The sequence below is a fragment of the Chamaea fasciata genome, unplaced genomic scaffold, assembly GCF_029207755.1.
Source record: "Chamaea fasciata isolate MVZ Bird 193981 ecotype frontalis unplaced genomic scaffold, bChaFas1.0.hap1 SCAF_7, whole genome shotgun sequence".
NCBI classification, from domain to species: domain Eukaryota; kingdom Metazoa; phylum Chordata; class Aves; order Passeriformes; family Sylviidae; genus Chamaea; species Chamaea fasciata.
In genome coordinates, this window is record NW_027094092.1 from 18,624,840 (window position 1) to 18,651,099 (window position 26,260).

The following is a 26,260-nucleotide window of genomic DNA, read 5'->3' on the forward strand; positions in this document are numbered from 1 at the left end:
GTGCCATTCAAAATGGACACAGTTCAGGTAGTTTTTGTTGGATTTCTCTGAGAGTCTGAATTAAGGCTCATGTAGTATTAATGAGCAGAGATTTTGACTGAACACACAGAGCTGTTCAATCTCTTTTCTTCCTTCTTTTCTCTCCAGATTGCAACTAATGCATGTGCTGCTTTTTTTTTTTGTGCAGGCCGTACCTTATACGAGGAATAGCTCCACCCACAACCCCCTGCAGCACAGATGTCTGTGACAGTGACTATACTACCAGTCGATGGAAGGCCAACAAATACTATATAGATTTAAATTCAGACTCAGACCCTTACCCCCCTCCACCCACACCTCGCAGTCAGTACATGTCGGCAGAAGAAAGTTGCCCTCCATCTCCTGCCACGGAACGAAGCTATTTTCACCTCTACCCCCCTCCACCCTCTCCTTGTACAGACTCTTCATGACCTCAACAGAAGGAACTTTTCCTGTAAATATTTTAAAATATGAACAGATTTAAAATATATATTTTATGATTTAAAAATAAATCTGGGTGGGAATTAAACAAAACTAAATGTGAATAAAAATGGGTGGGAGGGGTGGGGCTGTGAAAAATTGTACAGAGGAAGAATATTTATAAAATTGATTTTTTTAACTTAATTTCCATTCTTTTGTGCCATATTTGCCTTTTTGAAGTCATGTAACTGACTCAGTCTCCAAAGGATTTGGGGAGGGAATGTTGAAACTTTCTGCATTTTTGTGTCTCCTTTTTACATGCAAAAAGTGTATGTAGTTCTTCTTGTTAATGTGAGACAAGAAAACTAAGTGGCTCGTGGGAAGGGGGGTCATCTAAAAAAAGATGCAGGCTTATTCCTAGAGAAGAAAAACCTGTCTAAATACAATTGTCAGTATCATCCCTTCACCACCAATGGAAAAAAAATGTGCAGGATCACAACCCTTAGATGCTCCTGTTTACAAGTGAGTTCTTCCCAGCAGAACTTGAGTGCCAAGACCTGAATTTCAAACCTCCCTCTCCATCTGCTTAGCATTGAACTGAAAGAACTTCTCTTGGCCAAACCTTCCAGCTTAACTAAACCCACAGGCATCATGTCCTACCTCATGTCAGTGACGCTCTGAACATGGCCAATTCTGTAACTGATTTAGGCTAAATAAGATCAGTCCTAAAAAACTTTCTTTAGTCTCAACCAGTTCCCCACCTGACTGGGTGAATGGTAGCATAAGCAGTTGTACTGACCTGTGGGTGAGAGCAAGGGTCAAGTTTAAAGTGGTATTTAATCTAAGAGAAATGCCCAACAAACTGCAGATTGGGTCACACTCACCATTTTAATGGTGATGGAACCAGGGTTCTTCATCCTTCCTTGTGAAGCTTTGGTGGCTGGGAAGAAGCTGTAACAGTCAGCTGCTTCTTAAAACACAGTGCTAGTTTTCTTTTTCTCAAAAGTGCTGTAATCACCGTGCTAGATTTCTGAGGTGTTCACCCGTGTTGACTTGATCAGAGAATTGCTTCTTCTCTTAATACTCATTTTCCAAAGTGGAACGAAATGGTCACTTGTATTCAAATGAGGAAAGTTATTTGGGTTTCAACTGGTGTTTGTAAAAAAATGGTATCAGCATAGCTCAAATGAAAAATCAGTTTAGTCATATCTCATAAAAATTTGCTACATGATTCAGATTTAAAAATAAGTAGAAGAAAGAATAGAGGAGGGAGAAAAGACAAATACATTTTTTCTATTCATGTTGATATAAAAATGAATAACTCATACAAACTGCTGTAATACCAGGACATCAAGATCAGCAGAGTGCTTGCTCCCATTCCTACGAAAAACCATTAGGAATGGGGGAGTTGAATCAGTCCCTTTCAAATTCAGAAGACAGTTTTTTGCTTTAATTGCTCTTTCTCTGTAGCAAAAAGGATTGGATATTGTATGGCCCTTTATAAATTCAGCACTGGTGATGATAATGTGAGTGCCTGCTTGGGACATCTGAGGGAAGTTCTGAATATGCAAACTTGCACCTGTTTCTGCAGCTGCTCAATAACAGATGTGTTGGGCCTTCAACAGCTTTAATATTGATGGCAACAATGAAATTTTTTTCTTGTTTGAACTAAAATTGTACTTGGCTTTAGGTCTTTTTAACAAGTTATTTGAGAGCACATCAGAGGAACCCTGCAACTCCAGGAGAGAGGTCTTTGTTGTGGTGGTGGAAGGACTGGGACCACAGTGTTCTGATACACTTTGTGTTTCCAGATTTATTAGTCCAGATCTGTTCTTCCTGTCTGCATAGTTCAAGGATAGGATTTGTGCTGTCACTGGTGTGTTACTAAAACTCCTAAAGTAGCTTTTACTACTACCTTCATGTCTAAATTTTTACTTGCGAGATTAAGCACAAAGAAGATGATTTTTCATAGAGAAAAGTACAGAAATGGAGTTTAAGAATGGGTTTTTTCCTCATTCCCTATCAATATTAGCAGTTTTTTACTATACTGTGATGGGCAAGGTCATAGTTTGTTACTCTTGGAGTGACTTAGCCAATCCCTGAACTGATTGTTTGGTGAAAGAAACAATTCTCATGTGATCATGTTTCAATTAACTAAATTAGGAATATCCATCCACAGGATATTTTATGTTCCACATGAATTGTATAAAAGAGTATTTGTTCTGCATTACAGCAGTTGGTAGTCCAATTTCATATCATATGTAATTTTCTGCTTGATAACTATTCACTGTTTATAATGAATTCATTAGTTGTTTCATGTCACACTTCTAGCTTAGAGATGTACCACATTAATTTTCCTGCATTCCTGTGATGACACTGGATGCAGAATTACTTCTTTTTTTTCCATTAAACCACTGGTCTTTTTAAAGAGCCATAACCATAAGAATCCTAACCACTTCATCTGAAGGTTTGTATCCTATTACAAACATTGGAATAGAGTCCAAGAAAATTAGCGTTTTTACTGAGAGCTGAACTATCTTAAGAGTCACATGCTTTTGGAGCTTAGGTTTTAAGAAGGAAGGAAGGAAGCACTTGCTGAATTGGGTGGACTAAGTGTACATTTTTTATTTCAGTTACACATTCATAGCCTCTTGTTGATGTTTGCTGAGGAATTGCCTTCTCTGAGACACTTGAAGTTTGGTGATGAAAATCAAAGCCCTACACTGCTCCATATTAGTGACATTATTACTAAATATTACTTTTGATTGCTGTAGACTATATACTTTACAAGGATTACTGTACTCCTGGTGTTAGAAAAGACCAGGAAGAAAATCTGAGCAACAGATTTCTTTCCAGAATATCCCCACTGTGTTCTCAGTGGTTTCCATCCTGTGAACTTTCAGGCTAAAACATATAGGTGCTATTTTCTTCTAGATAAGTATGAAAGAAGGACTTGCAGGGAATTAGTGAGTGCATATGAGAAATTCTGGCAGTTCAGGGTTGAATAGCAAATGGGGGCAGGGGGAAGTTGTGTTTTGGTGAGACTTAAGCATAGTTTTAATAACACAGAAGTTTTCTGTGAGAAAATGCAAACATTTTAAGAGTTCTACTCTAATAACCTGCAGAGGGATGCATGTGATTCAGCTACCTGTGTGAGCTTGTGAGTACTTGAATCAGTGTTTTCAACCACTATTTTCCACGCCCATTGTGACTGCATATTAGCACTTGAAACAACTCAGGGTGTAACAGGGATTGGTGTCTGGAGAGCAGCCAGTAATGGGCGAATGATACGGTTGATTCTGTGTTAGATTTAAAGGACGATGGCCCAGCAGAGAGCAGCTTACCTGTCCTGCAGTGCTGTCATGAAAGCAGCCACTTGGGTCTTCCCTCCGGTAGAATTTGTCCCGTCTGCAGGGCAGGTGTAGCAGCAGTGTGAGGCTGTAAGGTAAATGGACAAGTAATCATCTTTGACAGTCAAGGGTTCTTTCATTTCAAGGAACGGTTTGTGCAAATTATAACTTGACTTCAGCTAGACTGGTCTGTAGCCACTGCACCTTTAAAATTGCAGTAGAGGTAGGGAATTTGTTCTGGATGAGTCTGAGGAAACTTCATGAGCACTATCCCAGCTGTCTTACTTAGATTTCTTATCAGATTTCTTCTGTCTGGACCGATCACTAGAGAGCACTAAGGCTAAGATTAAGCTATTTCTGTATGTAGGACAAATAATAATTTATTCAGGATAGTGTTATAGTACAAAACGCTCTGTGTCTAAAAATGAGATTATGCCATTATCAGCATATTCTAAAGAGGACAGCAGAAATGAGTGGGAAACAAAATTGGTTTGGAATAATGGAATTGATTTTCAGTAATAAGCCTTCATTTCTGTGGTTTGCAAAGATACAGGCACTTCCCTAAAAGTTCTGCTTCTTTTCAAAGTAACAACAAAAGGGTCTGTTCCCTGTTTTGCAGACGTAGGATGGTCTTTCTGGAAATCTCCAGGTTTGTTAACCCTACATCTCTTTTCCACCTAGTATCTAGAACATCATGTGCAAGGTCTAGGACTCATGATGTTCTCACCATTTTTATGCCAACCGGTGCCTCTTGGATTCTGGGGGGTTGATGTTCTGATGCTCTGTGCATCAGCAGTGAAAAAGGATTTGGAAGCAGGAGCACTCAAGTAAGAGCTGGTCACACTGGGCTGATGTCACTCCTCTGTGACCTGCAGGGTCAGATCCCTTTGCTGGGGAGGGCTCTTGTGCTGTGCTTCCTCAGAGCCTCTCCAGCATGTTGTGCTACTTCACAAGTGTGCTCATTTAAACATCACAAAAGCTGTGTGTCCTGTTGGCCTCAACCATTTTTGGAAGCAGATCTCTTCTGTCATTTTGCTGGGGTTTATGTTGAGTCAGTCCAAATGAGTAGCTGTGCTTAAAATTGTACAACAAATGATATCCATTAATGTCGGGAAATGAAAACAGAAGGCATGCATGTTCCTGATAATTAATAACACGCACGACTGCCTGGCACGGAGCCCTGAGTTAGAATATATTTGCTGTTACAGTGCTGAAGGACATTTTATAAAGGTCCATGCGTGGACAGAGCCTTAGACAAGCTAGACAACAGTCAAAGATAACTGTTTACAGCTCAATAATTTGGTGGCTGTTGTGGGTTGTGACTCAATTTTGGATTATAGGCAGAGTCCTCCTCGTAAATTTGCCATGTCTGTAAGAGATTCATGGAAGGCTGAATCCTAAACTTTGAGAGGTGATTGCTGTTTCTGCCTCTGTTCTCTTAGGTACTGCAACAGTTTCTGTTCATCATTATATACGAAACTCCCTTTCTACCGCAGTTGTAAGTTTAGCTAAACAGCTTAAGGTATTTACTGCACATTAAAAGAAATATTTAATAGGCATATCCTGTTAGGTCTTCTACCTATCCTTCCTGAGAACACTTACTCTAGATTTTCTAAGGGGTGATTTTCTTTCATTTGTTTATTTGAGGTTGGCCAGCTATGTTATGGGCTTTTTTACATAGAATTATACTCTCTGCGAGGAAAAAAAAAAAGAATTTAAAATCAAATTCCTGCTGATAGGAATGATGGAAACCAGTCTGATATGTCTTCTCCATTCCACAACAAAATCCTTCAAAATGCCATGTCCTGACATGCTGACAGTGCTCCCAACCTCCTGTGACAAGCTGCCACATCCTGGCCGTTCCCAGCATGAACCACAGCCCTTGTTGCAGCCCACTTCTGGAGTCAGGGCTAGGTCCTCACCAGCCAACACAGAATCCTGGTGGATAGAAGATCACAATGACAATTCCTAAACAGGTCAGTTTATATTGAAAAAACGCATGCAGAGAATGTGCTTAGAAGGGCTTGTGAGAGGAGAAAAGCAAGTTTGACAGCTCCAGTGACAGACTAAGTCAGCACCACTGACACTTCTGAAAAGTGAGTGCTCCCCCTGATGCACCTTTCTGTAAATAAGGACGAGGCCGCTCTGGTGACAGCATTCCTGGGGTGGCTGCCTTTGACAGAGGGAGCGATATTCCTATTTGGTTTGTACAGAGATCCTGCAGCCTGTAAAGAGTTGTATGTGGAATTCATCAGCCTGTGGAGGTAAAACAAAAAGTGTTGAAAGCGAGAGGACGGCTGTCTGAAATTTGGGGGGCATCATAAACTCAACTCTAACCCAGACCACTTTCCTACTCACCTACTCGTATCGCAATTGCTGCTATTGTAAATGTACAGGAATATACAAAGAGTACCAAGAATTTTTACATAACCCACACGTAATCCTTTTGTATTTATATTAAACAGTGTATTCTGCAAACAGCCTAATAATTACAGCTTTATATGTGTATCATTTTGTAGCATTTGTTACCTCAAAAGACAACCAAACCCAATACTTCAGTGCCTTGTGTATTTTAAACAGATTAACATATAAACTGGGGGGGGGGGGGGGGGGGGGGCGTTGATGTAGATCGTACTCCACTGGTTTTAACAACGCTTTGTATCATTGTTAGGGTTCTCTTCAGTTAAAATACATACAGCCATGAGTTGTGGAACTAACTGAAAGCTTACAATCTTGAAGGGTTTTTTTAAAGCATGCATGTTTTGAATTTGCAATACATTGGAGTTCTCTCAAATGCATTCTTTCAAGTTATCTTTGGTTTCTATATTCAGATCTATTTCAAAAGACATCCCAATTCCTGTCAAAAATACATAGCATTTTAAAAAAATGCCAGTAACTGATATTTACAATATTTGGGGATTGAATTAATGCTGTTTTCAGCATGTCACAATTTTCATTAGAGCCATAAAATCTTTATTGTGTTACAGAATGTCTTTATCAATTATTTTTCCAAACAAGGCCTTCTAGCACACAAATGACTTGGTAATACTGTTGTAAAAAAATCTTTGAGGCTGTCATCACTTCAGACCATTGTACGTTAACAATTTTCTGGTCATGAAACTGCAGTGTTTCTTTATGTTAACAAAACCAAAGGCTTGTTTGAAGTAACTGGTATTTTGTATAAATATTTGTACAGATAACAGACTCTGCTTTTGTACTATAGATTATATGGATTTTGTTTTATAATAAATGCTTTAAAAAGAAATGCTTAGCAGCCATTTTATGAGCAAAGCTGTTTCATCACCTACAGTAGAGACAACCAGCCAGTATCACAACTCTTTTAGATACTATTTAAGATAAGGCTAATGCTGTCTCCTTGGTATAAATTTTAGAATGTACAACAACAGTGGGAGCTGGAAAGCAAATCACCTTTAGAATTAGAGTTGTTAGCTGTAGAACTTACCACAAGTTTGTCAGTGTCATGACCTTACAAAAATTGTTACACTCTGTAGGAACAATCTCAGTTGTTCTGATTAATTTGATCTGTATTTCTTTTTTAGTTGGATGATATCTTTTAAACAGATGCTATAGGATGTCTTAGTAAACTTTTTCAATAATGGCTTCTTTTTTAATGGTGAACATACTTGAGAACTAGTTCCATTGAGTCTAGTTTTGTCTTGACTCGTAGAGTCAATTTTGGTGGGCTCAGATTTGTGAAGTTTAACCTAGACGTCAAAATGATTTTTAGTGGAGATATCCTTTCTCCTGTGTGCTGGTTAGATGGGGCTCAGACTGAAGTATTCCTGAGCAGTCATCAGCAGTCCTGGTGAAGTCCAGTTCTGTTTCTTCTGATTTTTCTGGGCTAGAGAAAAAAAAAAAAAACATACATTCAGAAACCTGCTTGTTTCCTACAAAGTTTTTCCAGGTTTTGCATTTAACTGAACCAGAAAATGTCAAAAGATTTTTCCTTGTAGCCACATTATTTTTGCAAATAATACTTAATACAAATGGAACCTGGAGCAGCCATATCGTGACTGCCTAGACCTAGTGATTTATACCATCGCTGATAAGAATGGGTTTGTAGCTTGAAGGAAAATGACAAATGTGAACTTCTGGTGCTTTTCTCAGCCTGGAAAAAGCCTTCCATCATCCCATTGTGTTAGAAAAGTTGGACCAAATTACCCAGAAGTACAGAAAGATTTTTAGGATTTCATATGGCCTGAAGCAGAACAGTCCCACTCTTCTTTTCTGGAACTCCTGGCTGTAGCTAGGCTTTCTCTCCTGAAAAGATGCACAAGGTCCTCTTGGAGTGGACTCTGTCTGACACTGCCTGATTGCAAGGAAGTGTCTGAAACATGTATCCCACAAAATAATACAGATTTCTGCACAGCATACCTATCATTCCGACTCCTCAAGTGCCTTAATCCCAGATTTTTCTTAAAACCAGAGGACGTGGTATTTTCTTTTTGCTCCAGAAAGGCTTGCTCAGATGTCTGGATGGATCTTTGTCACCTCACACTCCCACAGCTTACAAATTGCTTAATGTAGTAATTGAGAAATTACACCATTTGTCAGAATGGAATCTGAATACATTCCCAGGGCTGAACCTGTGGTCACAGGGAAGGGTGCCTAATTCCAAATCCACTGGTTCTGATCTTTTATGAAATTGCCCCAGCTGTGTACTGTCCGTGGCAGGGCAGAGCAAGGTGTTTGGCTGATTTTGTGCAGCATCACTGAGGATTGAACTGAGAAACTGTGTCTGGACGTTCTAGGAGGTGGCTAAAGTGGTTGAAATGCATCTTGCCACACCATGGGTGGCTCACAGCTGCACTCAAGAACAGCCTCATCCTAACCTATTCAGCTCCATGGATGTCCTTCCGTGCTTTATGCCAGCCTCAAAGCTTCTGTACACAAACATCATAAATAACTACTGCCCTTCCTTTCTCCTTTCTTCTAGCTTTTATTGCTGAGCAGACATCACATCATATAGAATATATCCCTTTGGTCAGTGTGGGGGATATCCCCTCCCAAGATCCTGCCCACCCCCCAACCTACTGGTGGGGGGTTAACGCAGGAGAGACAGCACTGATGCTGTGGGAGCAGTGCTCAGGAGTGGCCAAAACACTGGAGTGTTACCAACAGTGCCAAGCACAGCACCATGAGAGCTGATCTGGGGAAAATGAGTTCCATGTCAGGCAGAGCCAATACAGTGAGCTAACTGTGCCCACACGCTGCCAAAAAGCCCACACAGAGTTACGGGAAGGAGTTCATGTGAAACGAATGCATTTTAGGACAGATATGGCTGTTTTCCATCCAACTGTGCTCTTTTATGCAGGTTGTCCTTTGAGTGAACGGCTGGGGAATGGTGGGCAGCCTTTGAGGTCGTGCGTGGTGCTGTGGAGAGCAAGGTGCAGGGAAGGCAGCGCACGCTCTGTGGTTTCTGCAGGAGCAGCACTGCAGCAGGCTGCCCACATCCCTGCTGACAGCATGGAGCCACACACAACCTGCCACTGCGGAGGGCAGGTGGATGCTGGAATCTGCTCTGAGAGCACAGATAGAAGGAGGGTTGGTGTGCACAGGAGCCAATGCTGTTGTGGTTTTTGGCATCACAAAAAGGCTGACTATAATTAAGCCTGGAGACAAAGGTAGCATCTGAGAAATGGAGGCTTGATGAGCCAGGCTAATTGCTGGACTCTGTTTTGAAGAAATGAGGCAAGGATCGTAACTGCAAGGGGTATTGCCAGATCAGCTGGTCAAGATCATAGCTACAGTGAAAATTAGGACTAGCAATTTACTTGGGTCTGCCTAGTTAGGGTTTTGATGGATTCCTCACAGAACACAACAGCTGGAAGAGGCATGACAAGGGCAGGATAAGGTCTTGAATTTCCTCCTGCAGTTAGAGACTAGTCTCTTGTCTGTAATTAACATGAACAGTAAATAGGCTTGAAGCTAGAGTGGCTTTTGGAATAGAAAAATACCAACAGTTTACATATATTCTGGACAACCTGTAAAGACAGGATCAGGACTTGCCCTAATTGAGGTTAATGCCTTCTGTTACAGTTTCCCAAAGGCAGAGCTACTTTGGCAATAAATCTGATTTAAGGGATAGCAACAGCTTTGACAATCTATTACTTCGGAGAGATGTTTGTTACTGAACTTTTGCATGGCCTAGAAGGATATAAGAAACACTTGTGAGAACAGGGACAATGCTTTCCATTGTATTTTAATTTGGCTTATCAGGCTATTGTTACAGATTTAATTAGGACTTAATTCTTAGACAATTTCTCTCATAGCAATCTGAATTCTTTCTAGGTTGTAAGGAAACAGATTTAATGCTTATGCTCATTTTACTGTAGGCATTGTACATAAGCAGTCACTAAAAATGAGAATAGAATTTAGACACCAGGCTTCAAAAGTTTGTCACTTCCCAAGCTATACATAACCTGCAGCATTTGGAAGGGTCAATATCCTTAGCCTCTCCTTCCTGTTGTAGGTGGTTGTACCAAAAGCCCAGGTACCGGGAACAGAGTGGCAAGTGTTCAGTAGTTGGATTCCCTGGGTCCAGACTTGACAGAAATGTTCAGGTAGGTGGGAGCTCATGAGCTCAGATGCTGTCATGGTTTAGGAATGGTTCTCTCCAATTCAGGGCCCCCATCGAGACAGCAACAACACTGTAACAGAAGTGCAAAAAAGTGAACAAAGAGGGTGTGATTTACATGCACAATGCTCGCCAAGCCCGAGATAATGAAAACCAATGGTGGAAGGCTTCCCTCTTCCTGCCACAGCTTTCTCCAACTGGAAAAGAAACCCGTTCTTCTCAAAAGTGAGGGGGAAACGTAAAAAGATTCCCTTCCCATTCAGTTCCCATTCCTTCTTGTTAGTGCCTGATAGACTATAGGAGCCAGCAATTAACTGAAGCCCAGGTGGTTTACATTTCTCAACCTGAATATTAAGCTTAGTCCTTTCAGGAAGGTTGATAAGGAATTCTGGCAGATGTGTGAATATTGCATGGATTTCACTCCTCATTCTTACCCCCTTCCTCTGCAGTTTTGGCTGCTGCATCCGTGAAATACTGAAGTCTAAATCTAGAGACAAGGTAAGCAAGTGATCAGAGGATCTATTTGTTACATCCAGTTCCTGGGGAACAGTGTCACCTGGGGGATGAATGCCGGGTGTGAACAAACTCTGGAAGAATTAAACAGGGTTCAGGGAAGTCCCAAGTTTGAGCATCTAAAATGCAGAAAGCTGACTGCTGTATCTGTACAGGATGAAGCAGCACACTTTAATTGAAAGCGGAAAGGGAACATACTTGTCTTTACCTGTAAACTTGCTTGGAGGATCAGACCTGGAATATCAGGAATTGGTGATGAATGAGATTGAGGAATATGTGCATCCTGTCCAGAACTGGGTCTTGTGAGAGATACTGTATTTTGTCTCATTTTATAAGTTGGTATCTTGTTTCCATCTAGAAATGAGGGTAGGTTTTGTGAATTGAGCATTTGAAGAGTCTAGTTTATTTCCCGATCCTGCTGGATTTCTAGAGATGCAGCCAACAAGGAAACATTTAAAATCCCGTCTTCAGTCTTGTTCCAGAAGTACTTCTCAGACGTTAGGCCTTGTAAAGACAGTAGCAGGTATAGGGACAACTTCTGTTCTCAGTCTTACAACAGAAGACTGGATTTCATTGCCATGACTGCATTTAAGGTTGGGGAAGAAAGACTTGAAGAAGCACAGGATGGCTTTTCAGCTTGCTCACAAAAAAAAAAAAAAAAAAAAAAAAAGAAAAAAAAAAAAAGAGAGAGAGAGAGCAGATGTCAAAGAACAGTATCTTTTCTTCCAATTTTGCTAAAAGGTTACTTTTTTTGGTGGCTAGAAAAAAAAAAGATGGTAATTTTCAAAGGAATTTTCACTTCCTTCATACGTTCTATGTCATTTGAAGTTGTTTAAAACACTTTCAATTACAATATCTTTTGAAGGTGGATTAGTGTTTTTAATTTTTTTTTTTTTTTTAATTGGAGAGGCTTGTTCCACCCTCACATTTTTATGTCAACCACTTCTGGTTTTTGAAACCCATTCAAATTATATGCAGCCTCCCAAGTGCCCAATACAGGGGGATAATCACAGCCCTAGTCCTCCTGGGCACATGTGACATTTATGTGGATACATCCATGTTAAAATACACATAAATACTTCAGATCTTAGTACTAAGCAAAGCCACAAGGTGGCACAATCATCTGCTCGGAAGAGCAGCTCACCAAACTTCATTTCCCAAAGTAAACACAGCTCCAGAGCTTCCCTTTTCGAGGGGGAATCACCCAGCCTCTCCACCCCTGCATTCGATTTCACAGAGTAAACTCTGATGGTGGGTGTAGCTTTCCTGAGAGTGAGATTTTTGTTATATAATAAAACCCTACTATGGAAATACTTACGTGGCAATATTTTGCTGTTCCTGCTAATTTTTCTCAGCCCTAGAAAATCTGTAACAGTAACCCCCCTTTTTTGCTGATGGAAGCAGCATCTCTGCTAGGCAACAGTTTGTTTGGTGCCTGATTTCAGCATTAATATCATGAGACTTATGCAGGTTTTCAGAACAAGTTAATCAATCTATTTCTCTACCCCCTCATTTTCTTCTTTGGAGGGAAATGTGGAAGATATGAAAATCCTGAGATGAAAATCTGGAAAAGTCCAGATTCTCATCTCGGGATGAGAATGCCCAGAGAGAACAAATGATCTTTTTGGGGAAAAAAAAAAGAAAAAAAAAGGAAAAAAAAAGCACTTGTTCGCATAGACACCTGCATTTGTCAAGGGTATAAGGAGGATTTAGCATCACCAGGAAAAAGCAGCACAGTAAAGGGAATCATCAGCACATCTAGAATTTTCTCATTTCTTTTTGCCTACCATGGAGTAAGTGCAGACACGGAGCTACTTCTGTTTGCTGGCTGAGTGTTGTTTGACAGCAGGAAATAATTTCTCTCATGTAGACTGGTTTGTTTCTCTCTAACAAGAAATATGCCAGTGCCCAACCTGCCCACAGGCATCCTGGTCCTTTGGGCTGGAAGAGTTACTGCTTTGCTTTTTTTACTTCTGAGTTTGTTACTTCTGAAAAGAAAGACACCCAGGAAAAATACCTATCTGTGTGGTGTTAAAAAGTTCTGAGAACTGATCCTTTTGGTGGTGTTGAAAATAATTATCTATCTATACACATATGTATACACATTTTCTTCCCTGCCCCTAACTTTTGTACTGTTCCTTTTTGGAAGTTATGTATATAAAATTGCTATGTGTATTATATCTCTCTAGATATATGTTTATAATTTCTACATATGCTTAGGTATGTGTGCTTGGGAATCCTGAGGAATTAACTAAATATTCTTGACTCTGTTGAATTGAAATCAAGATCTGTATATATCCCAAGTCAAGCCAGATTCCCATGTAGAAAATGTACATTCATTCCCCTGTTCATCACTTCTGTACTGTCCCTTCTTTGAGCTTTGCTCCACGCCATAGGCTTAAATGGCTGTGCTGAGCCTCCTGTCCTTCGTGAAGGCTTCATTCAAGGGGCAGATCAAACCTCAGGGTCACAAGTATGATTCTCTAGGGTCCCAAGGCTGCGGCAGCAGCTGGCAGAGGTGGAAGGAGCCAGACTCAGGGCTGGGTGCTTGCAAATAATGTGTCCAAGCAAAGCCTGCTTCAAACTCTGCTGTTTATCAGTTGCATAAGTCCACAGTTTAACTCAACAAAAACGAGATCAAACTTCTAGAGCTGCTTTGCTTTTCCTGTCCAGAGGGCAGAGACTTACTTTGGGTGACCTTACTCTCTGCAGCTGATGAAATTCCTGAAGACCTCCTCCTCCTTGCATGGGAAATCAGAAGTTTGAAATGTGTGTGAACTCACACCCTGTACATGAGGCATATGGGAGTGCAGCAACTGATTACCTAAATGAGAATATGTAGGTAGTTAGAACTCAGTGTTTACTCCTGGCCCCTGCTGTTAATTCCTTCTGTACATTGTGTGGGCTTTCACCACTGAACTTCACCAAATGTTTAAAATGCGGCAGCAGTGTGTCAGCATGGGCATATTATATTCTCAGTCCTTCCCACAGGCTGAGTTGCCTGAGCACCTTCATCTGGGCTGCTGCAAGGGGAAACAGTACACTCCCCCTCCTGTTGGACCATCACTAGCGAGAAGAGGTAGGACTGCCCCAGGAGAAGGGATCTTTTTTGTGGCAGCTTGAAGTTAAGGTAACAGATTAGTGAAAGGACATCTCTACAGTGTTATTTTTTCCCAATCACCGTGCATCTTCCCCTGTCTCCCCAGAGTCTGATAAAGTGATTATATTCTTGATCAAAACATGCCACCTGCTGTTTGTCAGAAGGGAGACGTGTATAGTCAATAAAGCCAGTGCATAAACTCACCAAACTGGAATTGTATTTGCATTGCAAAACCAGTCAAAAGTCATGGGTGCCACAGGTTAGAGTCTGATCTTGGCCCCTGTACAAAAATCATCTGGCAACACTGTACTCTTAGAATCATAGAATCATTAAGGTTGGAAATGACCTGCAAGTAATCGGCTCTAACCATTAGCATAAAACTACTGTGTTCACCACAAAACCTTATCCCAAACTGCTGCATCTGCATGCCTTCTGACCCCTTCCAGGGATTGTTGACTCCATCACTTGCCTGGGCAGCTTGTTCCAATGCCTGACTACACTTTCAGTGAGAAATTTTTCCCAATATTCAGTTTAAACCTTCCCTAAGGAAACTTGAAGCAATTTCCCCTCGTCCTGTCACTTGCTACTTGGGAGAAAACATCAACTCCCACCTTATGGTAAGCTCTCTACACTGATAAGATCCTCCTGAGATGCCTTTTGTCCAGGCTGAACATCCCCATCTGCCTCAGCTGCTCCTCATAAGATTTGTGTTCCAGACCCTTCTCCAGCTTTGTTGCCCTTCTCTGGACTCCCACCAGCACCTCAATGTCTTCTTGGAGTGACGGGCCCAAAACTGAACTCAGGATTCAAGATGTGACCTCACCAGTGCTGAGTACAGATCCTTTCCCTAGTCCTGCTAGCCACACTATTTCTGATGGCCAGCATGCTATTGGCCTTCTTGCCCACCTGGGCACCGCTGGCTCATCTTCAGCTCCTGTCAACCAGCACCCCCAGTTGCTTTTCTACCTGAGACCTTTTCAAACAATTTTCCCCCAGCTTGTTGCATTACATGGGTTTATTGTCACCCAAGGGCAGGACCTGGCACTTCACCTTGAACCTCATGCAATTGGCTTTGTCCCTTCAATCAGCCTGTCCAGACTCCTCTGCAGAATCTTTCTACCCTCCAGGAGATCAATGTTCCCACCCAACTTGGTGGCATCTGTGGGCTGACTGAGGGTATTTGAGCTCCTCATCCAGACCATTGATAAAGATATTAAACAACACTGAGCCTTGCGGAACAACACCCCTGAATGGCCACCGCCTGGATTGAACTCAAGTCACCACCATCTCAAGTCACCCAGCCATCCAGCAAATTTTCTATTAAACAAAGAGTGCACACATCCAAGCCATGAGCAGCCAGTTCCCCGAGGACAATCCTGTGGAAAAAGCTCTCAATGGCTTTAATAAAGTCCAGGCAGACAACATATGCAGACTTCCCCTCATCCATTAAGTGCTACACCTTGTCACAGAGGACGATCAGGTTGGTCAAGCAGCAGTTGCCTTTCTCAAACCCATCCTGCATGGGCCAGATCCCCTGGTTGTCCAGTAGGTGCCACATGCTGGCACTCAAGACAATCTGCTCCATGACCTCCCCTGGCACCAAGGTCAGGCTGACAGGTCTGTAGTTCCCCAAATCCCCCTTCCAACCCCTCCTGTAGGCAGGCAGTACAGTTGCTGACTTCAGCCAGCTGGGATCTCCCTGGTTCACCAGGACAGCTGACAAATGATTGGAAGTGGCTTGGCAAAGTCTTCTACCAGCTCCCTCAGTGCCATTGGGTGGATCCCATCAGGGTCTATAGAGTTGCGTGTGTCTAGATGGGTAGCAGGTCCTGACCATTTTCTGCTAGATTATGGGGGTTTTGTTTTACTTCTTATCTCTGTCTTCCAGCTCAGAGGGCTGGGTACCTGGAGCACAACTGGTCTTGCTACTAAAGACTGAGGCAAAGAAGGCATTAAATAGCACAGTCTTTTCCACTTCCTTTTTCACTGTTGACCTGCAAATCTGCAAATGCTGTGGGCCAGGAAGGTCAGAGCCTGGACAACCTTGCAGATTACTGCTTACCATCCAGAGCCAAAGCATGAAATTGGTACTGCCTAAAAAACCACAGTGCAAGCAAACACCCCTGCTGCCTCCAGCTGAAAGTTCCTAACAGGGTAAGGAAGGGTCTAGCCAGGACAGTAAAACGGCTGCTGAAGTAGATTACAAGGCAACGCCCAATATCTGCTTCATAAGAGCAGTGATAACAGAGGAGGCCTCTGCCTCTGTGAAAGGGAAAATTCCCAATGGAGACACCATAACATACTTTAACTTTTGGTCAGCCTTGAAGTGGTTGGGTGGCTGGGAGAAGGAGGTGAGGTGTCCTGGGACTTTTCAGCTGGTACCTGGGCCTGGATGGCTTTTGGGATGGTATTGAGATGACATTCTGTAGCACAGAGGCAGAACTGCAACCCTCTTTGGTGTTGTGTGTGCAGTCCTGCCCCAGCACTGTCTCCTAGATTATCTGCCTGTGGCTGCAGAGTGGCCCCCACGGTCCTAAAGGAGTCTGCAGGACAGCCAGAGGTCCCTGGAAGGCCTGGGAGGCTCTGCAGGGAGGGAAGAAGGGGTTAAAGGACAGAGGGAGGGACGGCTACATTAGCAGATGTCCAGGGCTGAAAAGTAGGTCACCTATTTCTGCCTCGGGGGTGGGGGGTGATTGAAAATCGACACTACATCAATGTACAAATAAAGCCAAGTAATACAGCAAGGAATGAGCCTTAGAAGCCTGACAGAAATCTTCCAAGTACACACACAGCTCTTCTCACACACCATACAGAGCTATAATTTAAGACTAATTAAAAATATACATTTTTACCCACACAAACGTGTATACAATCACATAAGAGGAGGGGCTAATAAAAAAGAAAAAATTGAATTAAAAACACCCAATAAAAGCAGAATTTCTCTTATTATCCATGTGCAGGGCTTGGACAGATGTTCCAGGTTTTTCTCAGCAGTCTTATGCACATTATTTAGGCCTAGACTCCCAAGGCTAAGTACTAACTCCTCTTGATGTCTTTGTGCATCCTTGTAAGACAGACACTTGCAAATACTTCTGAGGCTGTGGTCCTCAGTGTGCCTGTATTTCTCTTAACATGAAAAGTTTCCATGGCATGCCTGAAGCAGGCAAGGCAAGGCATTCCCTTCCTCAGATGTTGAAATTACATGAACAGTTAATTGCAATCACCTACACTTTTCAGGAAGTTAATCATGCTATGGGGGAAAGAAGGTTAGGACAGATGGGATGGAAAGGAGATGAGATACAGGAAATTAGGTGGGTTTCTCCAGAAAGGTCAGGGTAGAGTAATTCAGTATTTATAGTCACTAATTTATTTAAAAAAAAAAAACAAAAAAAACCAAAAACAAAACAAAAAAAAAACAAACAAAAAAAAAAAAAAAAAAAAAAAAAAAAAAAAAAAAAAAAAGAAGAGGGCAAATTCTGATAGACATAAAAGCAGTCCCAGCACATAATGATCACTCTTGACACCACATTCCCCCCAAAGGGTGAAAGCTATTGGACTCACTGTAACACAGAAGATTTTCAGGTAGGAAAAAACAATGGACTCTTATTATTCTGTATAATTTGTTCAGAAAACAGAATATTTCTTAACTTTTATAGATTTTTAACTGCCTTGATGAGAAACTTCTGAAATACTTTAAATGCTGCAGAAAACATATGGGTGGGGGGGTTTATCTGTTTGGGGATATCACAGAACAGTTACCAGGCACTCTTCAGAGCTCTCTGGTGCAGGATTTCCAAGCACAGTTTAAAATCTCTTACTCATTTATATCCAATCTCTTTCACACCAGCAGTGAAATTAAATTCCTCTTTGGAAAGAAGCTGTCAGATGAAATCCTCATACACGAGGAATTAAATCAGCTATCTAAAATCCAGACTTGGAGGGGGACTCAGGGAGTGTTACACATTTGCTACAGTCGAGTCTTTGGTGAGATCAATTGAGTTTGGAGGTACTTGTTCTCAAGCAGGGGCTGGAGAACTACCCTTGGATTCTGGCATCTGTCTTGATCCATCCTAAGGTTAGTTCAAGCTCTGTTCAGCCTGGATATGGCATCCTTCGTGTGCCTGTGCCACTTTCCTAATTTAAAAAGGCTTAAATAGCATTGTCAAGTGGGTCATGAGGTCTCTGCAAGGCATTTCCTATCTTAGAGATGGGAACTACCTGCAGAGTTAATTGCACTCACTTAGACTTTTCAGGAGCCTAATCCCTTTGACAGGCACTCCTCATCTTTGCATACATGTTCCACACCATGAGGGCAGCAGGTCAGGACAGATAGGAAGAGAATGGGGCTGAGATAAAGAAAGCATCTTATTTCTTCTTGAAGTAGTGTGATGGTAATCTTTCCACTTTGTTTTTTCTTTGCTCATTTAGTCATCCTAGTTCTCAAAAGATGGGTCAGCTGATCATAGTGGCCCTTCCCGGCAATGAGACAGGGAAATAGCTTCCTTTGTTCCTTCCTACCCAGTGGAACAATGGGTTAAAACCAGAGCTTGGCTCTGTATTTCAAGGTTGCAGTACTTAAACTATGTACAAGTTTTCATCTTGACCAATTTGGGGGAATGATACACCCTTTTCCCTGGTGGAGTTAAAGGGGAAGAAAGAAGAGAAAGGAAAAGCTTAAAGCAAAAATAACCTGCAACTGCTGCTTATGACATACACCTGATTAGATGACTGTGTTCACAAGTTTGCCTGGGTAATCCAGCCTGTTCCTATCACCTCTTTCAGTCCCCTGCTACCATTTCACAGAAACTAAGTAGTTACTAGGCAGCTGTATCATGGCTGGTTGGGAAATGACACAATACATGCACTTTGCACGCTTGAAAAGCACCTTAATTTTCCTAGGAGAACTACCATAAAGGTAATTTCTCTAACTTGTTTTTCCTCTGTGCTAGTTTAATCAGCTTAGCTATTAAAAGATAACATGGGCTTAGGACTATCATTAGACCAGAGTGGTCATGTGGTTATGCTGGTAATTAGCACTGTTGCTGAACAGTGTGACATTTTTTAAATGGGTAACTACATAACAAAACCAGTACCCAGTGCACATCTAATGAAGCAAAAGAAAAATGAACACTCTCTCTCCTGGGATCTGTATTCAAGTACTTGTCTAGCAGCTTTTTTCTCTTTTTTTTCTCCTCTGTCATATTAGTGTCTATATCAAAAGCATTTAACTGCTTGAAATGGGATTAAGACACTGCGGTCTAAAATTGCAATCTTGCAATCCTCCTGCTCAGCTGCTCTGTAAACTTTAAGGTATCAAAAAATCACTGGGAGGGCCCTGAGAGGGCCAAACAGGCGACGTCTGAATCATGGTGCAGAAGCTCTGTATCATTTGGCCTGAGTCTCCAGGAGTTCAGTTTGGTCAGCATCCCAAATCCTAGACCTACTGCCAGGATACTCGACTCTTTGAGTCCTTGGGTATGTTTTCTTTTGAAGCACAGCCAGAAGGAAAAGAAATGGACATGGGTGCTCCTTTTATCCAAGTCTTAATGAGACTGTGGTTTAGCTCCCATTCCCTTCTTTTGCCAGGGAAATTTCAACCTGCACCTCCCAAATGTACCTATAGTCACCAGACTACAAGCTCTCCCGGGGTGGGAATGTGCTGCCAGGCTCCTGAGAGGTCATTAGGACCAGAGAAGGGTGAGTAGTGCTGTACATCAGTCATTCAGGACAACTTCTCTGTACCTGCACTGGTGCTGCACATCTATGTTGTTTAATGGATATTAAGTTCTGCTCACCTTTATCCCTAGACTTGGGTTTCAGCCTCAGATACTTGTTGGAATTTATACATTATTTCTTCTGCTTACAGTACACACCCTGATTTATTACTAGAGCATAATTTGCTTCTGATGTTAATAACTGATGTAACCAGGTCTTCCCCTGTTGCCCATGATTCCTTCCTGTTATGTTTAGATGGGAGATAAACCGTAAGCCTCCAACCCTTTTATCTGGACAAAATAACCCAAAGTCTCAAGGGAAACCACCCTGCATATATGGGTGGTATGGGGACAGTGGCAGCACCAGGACCTAATGTTTAGGATCATTAGGCTTCCATTTCTTCACCCATTTTCCCATGGAATAAGGTATATGGAGTTTTCAACAAGTTATGTCAAATTGCCTTTTGACCATGCCCTCATCAATCACTGTTTCCTCTGCTCTCTTAGAAAATGGATGGGAAGAAATTGTTGCTTTGCCCATACAGCTAGCACACTTTGCCAGCCTTCAACACCCTCTCAGAAAAAGAGAGGATCCTTTGTTGGTTAGTCAGGACAGCTTTCCTGTGCAGCCACCCAGCAGGCTCCCACATCTGTGTGCTGGGCCCACACTGTGCACTTTGCTGGCAGGTCAGCAAAGCTAACAGGTTCTGTCTGCTTTTTGCTCCCAGATGATATGCCAGTGACTGCTAGTTCTGTGCAGGTGGGAGAAAAAGATGACCAACGCTGATATGTGCCCTCCCATGGAGATGGAAGGGGGTTGGTGAAAGCACTCAAGTGTGTGCCAAAACTTCCCTCCAAGCCTATGTTCCTTTCAGCAGAGCCACAAGCATGGTATGGAGGTTCTACCCTACTCCCCAGCAGCTTTGCCTCAGAAATGCTAATAGGATCAATGCTTGAAATGAGATTAGAAAACTGAACTTGAACATTTTGTTTCAACTAAATGGATTAACTTGTGGGTCTGGTGGAGTCAAACATCCATGTTCACCCTCAGGAGCATAACCATGAAGTTATTGTTCAGAAAAGCTCCTTCCCTCTTCTTAAAGCTACTTAGTTTTCGCAATTTTAATAAGATGTTGGGCTAAACATTAAATCATTAAAATTCTTTAATAGACTTTATTCTCTCCTGAACCATAAGACAAAGAATGGATTTTGTAAGGGCTATGTTTAAACCAGAGGTGTTTCTGTCTTGGCTGACCTTACTCTACAAGTATTCATTCAGTGTTAACAGAGATGGGGACTCTGGTGCAAGGCACCCAATTGTCCTGCTTTTTCTATTCTGTTTCCTACAGGTAACTTGTCAGTGCTCAGAAAAGTGAACCTCAACCAGATTAAAAGAGGTTAAGCTAGGACTTCATTTTATGCCTGAGTTGATTGAACAGCCAGATATCACCACTGCGGGGGTTCAGCTCCAGACCTGTGTGCAGGTGTTCCCGTTGCCTTGCAGGCACTGGTGCTTCCCTGTCCCTTTGGGAAACCCAAGCCTGCAACCTGGGTAAGCTGGAAACAAATGAACCCTCACAGGGTCCCTCAGCTGCCCCGGGGAGATAAAGGGAGGACAACATGTTGGACTGTGGCTGACTTGGCAGAGCTGAAGCAGAAACACCCCTCACATGCTCATGGTCTGACATTACGGCTGTGTAAGAGCAGCAGCAGCTAATGGTGAAATGCTGCTGAAAGGCTACAGTCCTGCCTGCCCTCCTCTGCTGTCACATCCAGCAATTGCAGAGCCACGGGACAAGCTGGCTTGGCAGGCTGTGCCACTCTTGGGGAGACAAGTTTGTTCTCCAAGGTGTGGCAGAGCTGCTGAGTCACAGCAAGCCCTAAGAAATGCTTCTCCTGGCACCTGCAGGGAACCCACCAGCTCCTGGAGAGAGCACAGCTATGGCTGAGGGGTTAAAGGTGCGCACTGAGGAAACATGCTCAGCATCCTTTGATGGGGTGACAGTGACTGAGCAGGCTGATTATTTGTAATTTTTAAATTTGCCTATCACTTTATGCTGAGGAAGTGGCTTCCTCGAGTGAGTAGAGGAATTAATCAGAAGTGCTGTCTCTTAAAAGTGCCACAGGCTGCAGACATCACCAAGTTAAGATACTGACACTTGAAACCCTAGCTCAGTGATTTAGTAAAACACCATCAAGCTTCCAGTCCATTGCCAAAAAGTTAAGAGTTCCTCTGCCAGCAATAAAATACAACAGTCAACCGGAAGCAGGCTAAGTTTTTGGCTCTGATTTGCCTGTAATCACAGGCACAGGAATGGTGTGGTGATCTTCAGATTTGCACGTAACTCCCAGGGATAAAGGACAGGGATTTCACTCTTTTGCTTTTGCCTCTGGTTCAGCTTACTGTGTGATGCTGGGCAAGCCACCTAACCTCCACATTTCCCCCAGCTGTTCATACTCTTTGTAGACATGAAGTGTTTCTACCTTGATGTAGCAGTGCCCTGGCATTAGCAACTTATATAGTAATGGCAGTTTCACCCGGACAGTTGTAGTTTCAAAAAAAAAAAAAAAAAAAAAAAAAAAAAAAAAAAAAAAAAAAAAAGCACAAAATCAAGAAATCGAGATTTAGAAATATATTGATAGGAAAGCTCTACGACAAAAACAGGGCCTGTGAAGTCCCAAACTTTTCTGGAATTGTGATGGTGGTGATAAGACCCTTAAAAATCAGATATGTGCCAGTGGAAATATTATCCTTCCTCTTCTGAGTTGAGATGCATCCCTTGCTGCCAGGGCACATTCGATATAGGATGTGTCCACAGCAGCACAGTTTGACACTTAGTTGTCTATGAGGACATAATTAATATTTACAGAAATGATACTAGGTACCTAAGTATGTCACTGTTGTAGCTGTTCTGCACTCAAACTATTAATCTCCTCTCCAGATACCACTTCTGGTTCTTGCTATATTATATATTTTATAACCTCATTATCCTTTTAACAACCTACCTGCTTGTCCTGGGGATGCCATTTAACGTGGTACACTCATCCATCCATTGTTTAGACCCATTCTTTCCTGTTAAGTCTCTACTCACAGTTTCCAGGGTCTTTCCTACACACTGTAATTGACAACACAACCAGAACTGCCTCTACACACTTTAAATTGTGAAATCTCCATTTGTTGTAGGTAGTGCAGGTACTCTCTGCTGGAACATGCAAGTGGAATGACAAACAAAACCACCCCACAAAAAAACCAAAAAACCAGACACAGTGAAAGGAAAGAAAACAAAAAGGAGACAGCTAAAATAAATGTGGAACAAATACAGTCTAGGGAGCTTTCTGGACTGAAGAAACAATGTCCCATTTCATGTTGATCGATTGGAGGATAATCCTTTTTTTTTGGTACATTTTACTAAATAAATCTGCTTGCATGAAAAAGAAAGCAAAAACCAGACTCTATACTCAGAGACCTAACTGTAACTCATTTCAGTAGATAACAGCAAATACATTTCATACTGCTGAGTTTTTACCATGTATTTGTGACACATTAAGATCACATGTATCTATAATTGCTGCAGCTCCACTAACTTATTCAGGCAGAAAGAGATGATCATGTGTCTGTGCTGGCAGCCAACAATATCCTATTAACAGAAGCAACCCACCAGGATCACGGCTTGGGGAGGGCTTATGTTCACAGGGGTTTTGTAAAACAGGGATGTGCCATTATATACTGAAGGGGAGCAAGCACAGCCACAGTTAGTAGGATATGCACGCTGCAACCTAATCTTCAGGAGAACCAGTAATGCCTGCAGAGAGGACAGGAGCCAAAGCTTGGTCAACTGGTAGGAAAGACGCAGGAACACAAAGAAAGCTGACACTGTGGCCAGCTTTTTATGCAATCAGCATTACGAAACCAAGCACCTGAGCAGCTGGCAAGAGTTTCTGGACAAAGCACAAAGGCCAGGCCACGTTAGCCTGTTTGCAGCTATTGTAAATCTGGTAGCTACTTCTTCCTTAGAAGCAAGCGTCTTAACCTATTTTTCTGTATTTAGAGAAACTCCAAGAAGCCTAGAGCGTATTTTGAAATTCTTGAACAGAATACCATTGTGAAGAAGAAGATGTGGAGTCCCTCTGATCTGAAAAGGACACACAAATTAAGATAGGCAAACGCTGTAAAGCATTTAAACTGCTATTACACTGTCCCTTTGTCCAAACCCCAAGATGTTTTATGTAGAGACAGGCTCCCATTAGCACCTTATTCTTGTAGACCAAGGTTTGAGCCCATTTCTAGCTTGGATGATTGTTTCTCTCCTGAAAAAGGTGCTGCTTTCTGCAGCAGCACCCTCAATATTTATCTCTTCGCAATATCACTAGCTTTGTCTTAATGGGAGCAGACCTGCTGATTGTTTTTCAGTAAGATGTAATCACAGCTGTACTGAGCTTAACTTCGTCAGATGAGCATGTGAAAGATGTGAAGATACATTATTTGCAGTGAAGTTGCTTTATCCTAGACTGCTGATTCATAATGAAGAAATTTATTGTTTTTCCCTCCCTTCAGTACATGAAATAAACACAGTGCTGCCCTTCAGTTTTCACATCCTCTACACCAGGGGCCTGCAAGAACTACCCTAATGCTAAACTATCATTTCAGCTCTGTTGTTTCTTTCCCCAGTGTAAATAAATAAATTCATGAGTACTTGCCTTAACTAGCCCATGCCCTCTTGAAAAGGAACCAGTCAAAACCACATTGAAACCCGACAAAATCCCAATGAAGCCAGGCAAAAGCCCACCAAAACTGGACAAAACCTGTGGACACCAGGCCAGGCAGGTACCTGATGGTAACCTGCTGCCCAACAGGCGATGTGCTGCTGATGACAGCTGGGTGGTCTCCAGCAGGGACATGGATGTCATCCTGACAGTGACATTCTGAAACCAGGAAGGCTGCCCTGAATGCCTAAGGGGCTGGAGTCGGGGGGGTCACCCCCTTTCCGGGCAAAGGTGGTTCGGGAGGCTTTATGAGGGAAGGCCAAAAGCATCCTGGCTGGCCAGAATTTGTTCATGCCCTTAAGACTCAACACGCACCGTGGGTGTCCTGTGCCAGCTGTGGGGCACAAGAGGCTGCCTGTTCGGGTGTGTGTCACCTGAGCTTTCCAGCAGAGGCCCTTGCCCGCCGTGCTCAGCCAAGCAGGGCTGCAGTGCTGCAGCCACACCAGCAGCTCCTCAGGTGGCGGCCAGGGAGGTTTGTCGAGGCTGAGCACCCACCCTGGATCTCACACACGTTCATTCCAGAGCGCTTTGGGCAGTATTGGGAATAGTGTGGCCAGCTGGACCAGGGCAGTGTTTGTCCCCCGTACTGGGCACTGGTGAGGCCACACCTTGAGTGCTGTGTCCAGTTCTGGGCCCCTCACTGCAACAAAGACACATTGAGGTGCTGGAGCATGTTCAGAGAAGGGCAATGGAGAAGGGTCTGGAGGACAAGTCCTGTGAGGAGCAGCTGAGAGAGCTGGGGGTGCTCAGCCGGGGGAAAAGGAGGGTCAAGGGGAGACCTTATTGCTCTCTACAACTGCCTGAAAGGAGGCTGTAGCCAGAGCTGGGGGTTGGCCTCGTCTCCCAGTCAACAAGCAGGATAGGAGGAAATGGCCTGAAGTTGCACCAGGGGAGGTTTGGATCAGTTATTAGCAAAAATGTCTTCACTGAAAATATGGTCACGAATTAGAACAGGCTTCCCAGGGAGGTGGTGCAATCAACATCCCTCGACGTGTTCAAAAGGCAGGTGGAACTTGGGGACATGGTTTAGCGGTAAGCAAGGTGGTGTTGCCGCCTGACGCCTGGACTTGATCACCTTTAAGGTAGGTCACTTCCAACCTTAACCATCCTATGGTTTTATAAAACACACACTGCCGGATCTCAGGCGGCGTTGGAGGCCTCGTGGGCACCTGCCCGGAGGCAGGCTCCCCGCAGGTGGAGAAGGCGGGCACCGACCCCGCCACCTCGCGCACGCAGGCGGGGATCTGCGCCACCGGGCCCGCCGGGCCCCCCCGGCCCCCCGCCGCCTGTTGTCAGGCAGTTTGGCGCCCGCGCGCGCCCCGGGGGCGTGGCCCTGCGCGCCGGCCAATGGCGAGGCGCGACGGATGAAGCTGCGGGACGGAGGCCGCCGCTGGCTCCCGCCCCCCCCGCCGCGGCCTCCGAGCGTCTCGGCTTCGGATTGGACCGAACGGGTTTATTTTTAAAAGGAATCTGCTTTGTCTATTGGCCGAGGGAGACGCCTGTCAGCGTGACGGTGCCTTGTTGCTAGGCCGGGAAGGTGGGAATCCAGGTGCACCCGCCCCGTGCGCTGACTGGCCAACGGGAAGCCGAGAGCCCGCCGCCATTCGCCTCCCACCCTGTCGCGGCCGCGTAGCCGGGTGACTGACATTGGCCAGACGGCCAGTGAGAGGCCGAGTTCCGCACAGCGCCCAATAGGAAGGCGCGAACCGGGCAGAAGGGCGGTGCCGGGGCGAGGTGATTGGCAGGTGGGCGGAGGCAGAGGAGGGCTCGCCGGAGCTGCCAT

At 43.4% G+C, this 26,260-nt stretch overlaps 1 protein-coding gene across 1 annotated transcript in view; it reads left to right on the top strand.

Annotated features, from left to right (window-relative positions):
* LRP5 (LDL receptor related protein 5) overlaps positions 1 to 6,388 on the top strand; it is a 106,986-nt gene extending 100,598 nt beyond the window's left edge. The window contains exon 22 of the mRNA XM_066187821.1: positions 188 to 6,388. Within this exon, the coding sequence (XP_066043918.1) occupies positions 188 to 449 (262 nt within the window). The 3' untranslated portion in view covers positions 450 to 6,388. The remainder of the gene's footprint in view (positions 1 to 187) is intronic.
* Positions 6,389 to 26,260: the final 19,872 nt, after the last annotated feature.